We start from the raw sequence: 8,543 nt of genomic DNA, 5'->3' as shown, positions 1-8,543 counted from the left end.
GCCTGACATTAAGGTTATAAGCATAACAGAGAGATGAGAATACAGTCCCAATTATTAATAATAATAATAATAATTATAATCTATACAGCAGGCTGAACATGTTTTACCGACTGCCTTCCTTGATTTGTTCTTCATCCCTAAAGAGGATCTGGATTCAGCAACTCAGTGGTAATGGATGCTCCTGAAGGCCCGTTATTATCATATGAGGAATGCTTAACTAGAACAAGCGACTGCATCCAAACTGAAACCCACAACCAACGTAAGACCGGCTGCTGATGGAGGATCTAGTTCTTCACAAGCAGTTTTAAAACTCTCTTAATCCGCTTCAGCATTGAGTCATACGCAGGCCCACACACACAATCTGCATGATGACTTCCACTCAGTTGTAATGCATTCATGGGGTTTATTAAATATGCTGGCTAATTTGATTATGCTTAGTTACCGATAACAATAGCTTCATTTAACAAGTTTAAATCCTTTTTTTTTTTTTTTTTTTTGGAGAAAAACATCTGCAGATTGTTCGTGGGCCTGGTCATACGGTTATTCATATACTAAACGCATACAAACACTCAATATTTCTCTCGCGCGCGCAACCGTGTTTGTTCTCCTGCTGAATTAAGTTAAAATGTGTATTTAGCTTTTGTAGTGATACATGCATCCAGTAGACTGCAGATTTACATATATTTTCTTAAAAATAAAAAGTAAAAAAAAAAGTATTAGAAACCCAGCTATACAGAGTCTTTAGCTAATCCACGGAGCGAGGTTTGGAAGGAGCCCCGTGTGCGGATGTGATGCGGTTGGTTAGGAGGTGAGCAGCGTCAGCGTTTAGGTGCTACAACAGGGACCTTTCGTGGGCTGTGCCGTTTCTGTCAGATCCACTCCTCTGTTGCGTCCCGTGTTGGCACCGGCAGGCTGGGGCTCATTCTTGGGCAGTTTCTTTGCTAAGATGGAAAGACAGAAAATGGAAATATTATGGAAATGCATTCAAAAAAGTCTAAAATGTGACATTTTCCTCAGTGAAACCCAGGTACAAATTTTAGCGTAGGCCCTGCAGGGCTCATGCTAGTCTCAGCCTCAGGCTGTTATCTAATGCATAATAATAATAATAATAAAGATAAGTTTATGCTCGCCACATGCTAGGTGGTTGCTATGGTGTTGCTAAGGTATTCTGGGTGGTTGCTAGGGTGTTGTGGGTGGTTGCTAGGCAGTTGCTAATGTATTTTGGGTGGCTACTAGAGCGTTTCTAGACGGTTGCTAGGGTGTTCAGGGCGGTTGCTAAGGTATTTTTGGTGGTTGCTATGGTGTTACTAGGTGGTTGGTAGTTGTCACAGATGGTTACTATGGAGTTTTTATAGAGTTCTTAAAATCTTTGGTAACGAGTGCCTTTAGTACGCACCTGTGTGCGCAAGGGCTCATTTCGCGTGGCGGTGTGCACGGCTTTGTTTTCTAACTGCATGCGGCTCCGTATTTGAAGATGCACGACCTCGGCCGAATCTGGCCGAGCATGTGCGTCACACCGTACCGGCACCCAGCTTGTGCGTCTAAATTAGTTGCTTACATTTACAAAATGAGCCTACAAAAGCAGACGTAAGCCCTTTAAATAAAAATAAAGGCTCATGTTTTATAAAAATGTTCACGAAACTAAATGAAAATGTTTACAAAATATGTAAGATATTGTTAATTTAAGTTGTATAGGCTACGTTCTCGTATCGATTTTATTTTGTTCTAATGTCACAAGTACTAATCTCAAGGTTTCCTGCTTTACACGATTCTTTTGTAGTGTGGTTTTGGTGAAGTGTACTAAAATAAACATACATGCGTGTACCTTACTACTTCTCACCGCTGAATCCTAATGGTTTAGAGGACAATTACTCCTAGTCGCTCCCTGTCATTTCACAGAATAGTACAAAGTCTGTCCGGAAACAAAGCCGTCGTGAGGCCAAACCCCCTCATGGAAGAGGAAAGCCGGTGTGTGAAGTTTGCGGCGCTATTGTTGCAGTAAACTTGAACAACATTCTTGAATTATTCATTTATTAGATGCATGCTGGTTTGTTATCGTATGCATCGATTTGACTTTCACACCCCTAAACATGAGACAGAACAATACACAAGACAAGGCTCATGTTGACATTTTTGTACCTTTTAATGGTATTTTCAACTTTTAATGGCACAGTCAAAAAGGTAGTCTGTAACATTGTTTCACAATACAGCAGACTTTCACAATCAAACATGGAAAACAAAACTTGGAAGTAAATATTTCATATCAGAACTCATAGGTAAACAATGAGTCAAAAGTTTAGGGTCAGTATTTGTTTTACTTTTAATAGTTTTATTCAGCAAGTACGTATTAAACTGATCAAAAGAGACAGTGAAGACATTTATAATGTTACAAAAGATTATATTTCAAATAAATGCTCTTCTTTAGAACTTACTATTCATCAAAGAATCCTGAGAAAATGTTTCCACAAAAATAAGCAGCAGCAGCACAACTGTTTTCAACATTGATAATCATAATGCATGTTTCTTGAGCATTAAATCATCATATCTGAATGATTTCTGAAGGATCATGTGACACTGTTTTAAGATGCAAATAATATTTCACTGTTTTTAGTGTATTTTTGATCAAATAAATGCAGAAATGGTGAGCAGAAGTCTTTCAAAACCATGAAAATCTTACCGCCCCCAAACTTTTGAACAGCAGTGTACATTAGACAAAAAAGTAGTAGTTGATTATAACTTACCAATGGCCATGAAAATCTCGTTCACGTTCATTGAAGTCTTTGCCGACGTTTCCATAAAGAGCAAACTGTTGTCCTCTGCATATGACTGTGCGTCCTGTGAAGAAGAAGAGAAGTCATGGTTTCAGGCTCTAAACAGACAGTTGTGAGCGTCTGGCATGTTTATTTGTTTGTGAACAGTTCCACATCTCATTTGTAAAGCCAACAGGAAGCGTCTGCTCCTCTGTGGCTGTTCAAACATCACAAACCTGAAAGTCCAACGCTCTCTTGTTGGCAAGGTCTGCCTTGTTTCCAGCCAAAGCTATTACAATATTTGGACTGGCTTGTCTTTGAAGCTCTTTCACCCAGTTTTTCGCACGTGTAAATGATTCCTGAAAGAAAAAAACAAAACAAAAAACATGCATTTCTGTAAAGAAGTGTTTGGATTCAGAGCTCTGATTTGATCACACACATTTTATGTTTTTCATATTTAATTTCTCCCCGACAGGTCCACTTATAATGTAAGTGATAATTTAGTTTTTCATAATGATTGTCCATCCTCTCGCTGACTTGTAGCATTAAATGGGATGTTTTTTGTATCTATGTAAACACTTTTCGCATGTGAAATCACATGCAGTTCACATGCTGGCTTGCTGAAAGGATTTTAGAACAAGCCAGCTTTTGGCAGCTTGGTTTCAATAAATGCTCTTTTTGGACATGGGAGGAAGTGTTGAGTTATAGTACAATCTCAAAAGAGGTAGAGAAATTCGATTCGAGTAAACCGAGCATGTAAGGACTCACCTCGTTCGTAATGTCATACACCACTATGGCCGCCTGTGCTCCTCTGTAATACATTGGGGCCAGACTGTGGTAGCGCTCCTGGCCAGCTGTATCCCAGATCTCAAACTTCACTGTTGTGTCATCCAAACATACTGTCTGAGTCAAGAAGGCAGCTAGTGGAGAGAGGACAGACACGGGTTAGATCTTGCCATTTAAGCCCCTTCACACAGCGCATTGATCCCGGGAAATTGCCGTAAAATTGCTAGAGTGCCTTCTGTGTGAATGCAAACACGTCCCGGGATCGATATGGGGACCTAGTAAGATTGCTGGGATCAGTCCCGGAACGCGCCCTGTGTGAACAAAAGCCAGGACCATTGCCGTAAGAGGTGTGTCGTAGTGATGACGCACGTGCCATCACACCGGCCTTTCTACAACCTATGCTACTACAGCGTATGGGGAACGAGCCACTCGGCAAACCCAGTGGCGCTACTGGCGAGTATGCACTCGTCTGCACGGAAAAAATACATTCTTAGATGCATCGCGATGCGGACGTGGGCAATTCTGAATCGATTCACAAATGTCAAAAATCTATTTTCAAAAAAAAAAAAAAAATTCTTCTAATACCGTAATATTGACGGAACGCAAAAGGCGGAACTCAGTCTGTGTCTGTGGTGTGTACATAACAGAGACGCGCACATAACAGAAGACGCATGATGGTTGAGCGCTAAATTCGAACGTCACCCTCTTCGTTAAAAGCTAACGTATGGAAAATTGGTTTTGTTCACAATTTTATTGTGACCTATTTAGTATTTTTTTGTATGAGAGCTGCTTTCTGTATTGTTTAGTTTTCACATCAATATGCTGTAAAGTAAATAAGGATTATATTGCTCATTGGAAATAACAGGAGGATGTTGGTTAGAAGTCTAATATTAAATGCTGGAGATTCAGAATATGCTGAAGTTTGTAATAATTTACTACAAGTATGCTGCTAGTACAGGCACACATTTATTTTCCTGTTGGTTCTTTGCAATGTTGGGACATATGCTGGCAAATGTAACCTTACAGTTGACTTGCCAAATCACTTCCATTTGTTTTATTAATTAAATTAATATAGGAAGTATTGGAAGTAAATTATTTATGGGTCATCATAAATACTTTGCTTTAAAAGTACCATGTAGTCACAAATGAATCGTAATCGATTCGAATCGTGAGATGCCTAGAGATTCCCACCCCTATGACGAAGAGTTATCAGCAGAACTGACATCTGACAGCAGTTATCACATCCTGACATCACGTGTCTTTACGGGATGTGTGTAAACGCACTCACAGATTCCGTAAAATCACTGGCAGTGTGAATGAACCAAAATCAAACAATCCCGGGACACATTTTCGGGAATCTCTGTGTGAAAGGGGCTCTAGTGACTGATTGTAATTAGGGCTGGGTGGCATTTTGCTATTCCATGGTGTGGAATATATATGCATATTCCATGTGTGTGTGTGTGTGTGTGTGTGTGTGTGTATACTGTAATCTAAGATTTTAGTCATACTGCCCATCCATAAGTGCATTAACATTAGTGTTCATTTTGTTAACGAAATCTATGAAGAAAAATGTTCTTTGACGACCTTTTTCTCTGACTAAAATGAGACTATAGGGAGGAGATCAAATATTAGTCTTTACGAGCTTTCATGCTTGCGGTTGCCAGATGTCAAGATGTTAAATGCCCCAATCAGAGCTTTTCTTTCAAAAGGATACATTTTCTGCGCTGTGTTTTACTTCATATATGCAATCTGGCAACCATGTGCGGTCTCAACACTGCGGAGGCGCCGCCGAGGATCTGAAAAACCCGACAAACAAGTAAGTTGGAGTTCAGCGATCTCCGTTTGAGAGATTCTGCTTAAATGAAAGTGTCACTCAGCCAGTCTGTGTTCCTTCACGAGCCGCTTGCGCCGGTTTCTGTGACTATCTGTGATCAAGCCTTCTCACTGATTTATTGTAATAAATTCAAACGTGAATCTCTCAATTTGAATTGAGAGATTCAGCTCTCAATGAATGAATGCAGCTCTGTGTGACGATAAATAGGCATTTTTTGCTGTTGTATCAATAAAAAAACATGAGTGTAATTTTTGGAATTACTATGAGGAATTTCACCACATTAATTTGAGAGAAATGTCTTGTTTTCATAATGTAGAAAATGTGTTAACTTATGACAAATAACCTATAAAAAAAAACAGGAAACTAGATGTGTTAAAATAAACCATGCGTACGAGTTGACATTCGCTAGATTTGTGCTTATATAAGAGACCAATAATTCTGATTAAATGTAAATATAAATTCTCAAATGACAACAATCGTTGTGATTTATAATCGTCAGCCTATTATCAATTTAACCATTATATAGCATGACAATTTTGCCCAGACTTTAGTGGACAAAAACAAAGCAAGGATGACTAAATACAATAAGTACATTTGACACAGGGCTAAGACTTAGTAGCTGACAGAATTAACACTAATTAGCATCACTTCAGATATGGGTTATTATTATACACTGAAATGGAAGTCTTACCTCCTATTGTGCTCTCCTGAAACTCGTGAAACTGTCCTTTTACAAAGCGAAGGACTAGACTTGACTTCCCCACAGCAGATTCTCCCAAAAGCACTAGTTTGAATTGGCAGATTTTGTTGCCGCCGTTCGGCCCATTAGGTCTCGTTGCTCCACCTCTTCCAGCCATGACCCTGAGCCCCAATCTCCTGTGCTGAATCAAGAGGTGCTTCTCAAACACTCACTCCCAGATCTGCGCAAACAAACATTAATAATCTAGTATCACTTCTCAATTCACAACACTATTAAGTAATGCAGTGTATCAGAGGTGTCTATTCCTGCTCGTGGAGGGCCTAAACACTGCAGTAAAGTCAGCTCTTGTTTTCCAAATGTGGGTTAGCCAAATTCATCCTGAGGATAACAAGAGGTGCATTGGTGGATGATAAGTAACTATGCCACTTTTCTTATTCTGAAATAAACAATCTGTTTAGGACTTTGGGATTGTTCAAAAAAAGTAAGATGAGACCCAGATCTTCAGGAGCAAGACTGAACCCCTCCTAATATATGAGACTGGTTATACGTTTAAGTAACACTGATATAGAAAGAACATCTATTGTGTGGTTTGTCATGCCATTAATTACATCCATTCCTATGCGGTCACATGACTAAACGATGGATGACAGACATTGTTCAGGAACTGCCACTCTTGTTAAGCCTTAAATATCCATTGTGCTTTGACCCCAAAACCCAGTCTTGTGTCCTTTAAGCATTCCCCAAACAAAGCCAAAGCCACGCTGGGAATGAAATACAAGCTTACTACATACTCAATATGGTGTGTGGAAGCCCATTTCACCACATAAGAAAAATAAATAAATCATGCTTTGAGATGAAAATACATAATTATGACATAAAAGTAAAAATAAGATTAAAAAGTAGATTAATCTTGACTTTATGAGTTTTTATCTCATAGTTATGATTTCTTAAAATCTAATATTTGTGATTTATTCTTTTTGCGGCATACTTTTCAGATGTCTTTCATAGTAAAGTATGAAAAATAGTAAATTCAGGTACTCTGAATGCTGAGTTTCACTGCAGAAACTGTATAGAAAGTATGATTATATGCTATTCAAACACAACCCAAGTCTCTTTGCCTCTCTGGTTAACTAACTCTTAATATTCTAGGCTATAAATACTTATACATATAACTCTGTTCATATATTATGTAATATAGAAATCATGAGACAGAGTGACAGTGCAAAATGTCTATCAAGATCAGACAGAACTTGAGATGGCTTCTAAACACTTTTAACTTAAAAAACGAAGATGAATAGCCATTTATAGACATTGCACGTTAGATTTGATAGATATTCAAAAGAAAAAAAACATTTTCGATGGTAACTTGACTTGTTTGACGTGTAGCATAATCTGGCTCATCAAGACAAACGCAGCAGGCATTGATCGGCTAATATTGTGTTCACTGTACAAGTCAGTAAGTAACTTCGATTTCTGAGGAATGATCAAATAAAATCACTGAATTATTCAAATGGAAAATGTATTTAGTGTCATAATATGAAGCTCGAGCTGCCTGTTAGCTTGTGACGCTAACTATGCTATAATGATATTGTATCTCTCTCTCTATTTCTCTATCACACACATGTAAACAGCCACTAAGCTCATTGACAATCGTGTTCCCACCGTCTCAGTCGTACTTTCTCCGGTCTGTCAGTTTCTTAGACGCCCCGGTTCAAATGGTTCCCGTAAGCTAATGGTGCTAATGCTAAGAGAAAAACAGGCCGAGCGCTCTGCGTGTACACACAACACAGAGCGAGACCTCTCATAAATAAACCGTTAAAAAGCAGAAAGACCGGAACAACTGTATGGTTTACTTCAAATACAAAGCCCAAAATACTTACATTATTATACCAGTACAAATGTTTAAAGCCCAAAGACTCGTACCTTCCTCTCGGTTCCTCCCAACTTCCCCTTTCGCATCAAAACTGACGATGACGGATCGGATGACTGGATCTGACGTCGGAGGCATCAGAGAGAAATCGGCCAATCACAACAGCGCTTCTAACAAAAATGTTATTCCAGTAACACAGTGTGTTTTTAATTTATAAATATAGTTTTTTTTTTCTTTTTTTTTTTTTAAATAAGTATGTTGCTATTATTATTAGTTTTCAAATACTTTTTACTTTAAAATGTATAGTTTTGGATGCTCTGGATAATCATCTATAACAATTTAATTTCTGAAATTAATAAAAAAAATTGTGTGTGTGTGTGTGTGCAAAAGTCATGTATTTTATTCATATATTCAGTATGTGTTAAGCCTTGGGGAAATGAATGATTAAAAAACAAAGGACTTGTTTTACTTCAAACCAAGAATTTATTTATTCACGAGCTTTTTCTGATTAAAAGCGCACTGGCAACTGTAGTATTTGTTGTAGGTATATGAAAGATACAGGCTTGTTTTAAAATAGCAAAGAAACCAGCTTAATTTAGAGCG

General features: G+C 38.3%; 1 protein-coding gene across 2 annotated transcripts; it reads right to left on the bottom strand.

The window, feature by feature from the left end:
- Positions 1–387: 387 nt before the first annotated feature.
- Positions 388–8,132, bottom strand: rab5ab (RAB5A, member RAS oncogene family, b). 2 transcript variants are annotated; one of them, XM_081389184.1, is made up of 6 exons: positions 7,951–8,042; positions 6,062–6,290; positions 3,519–3,670; positions 2,987–3,109; positions 2,742–2,835; positions 388–941 (listed from the first exon to the last, which is right to left on the bottom strand). In XM_081389184.1, exons 2-6 carry the CDS (start codon positions 6,225–6,227, stop codon positions 826–828), a joined length of 651 nt encoding a protein of 216 aa, XP_081245310.1. In that variant the 5' UTR covers positions 6,228–6,290; positions 7,951–8,042; the 3' UTR covers positions 388–825. The 2 variants fall into 2 exon arrangements, with proteins under 2 accessions (XP_081245310.1, XP_081245311.1); XM_081389185.1 differs by having other exon boundaries at positions 394–941; positions 7,994–8,132.
- Positions 8,133–8,543: the final 411 nt, after the last annotated feature.

The sequence above is a fragment of the Scardinius erythrophthalmus genome (genome assembly GCF_964197995.2).
Source record: "Scardinius erythrophthalmus genome assembly, chromosome: 16".
NCBI classification, from domain to species: Eukaryota; Metazoa; Chordata; class Actinopteri; order Cypriniformes; family Leuciscidae; genus Scardinius; species Scardinius erythrophthalmus.
This window is presented reverse-complemented; position numbering and strand designations above follow the sequence as displayed.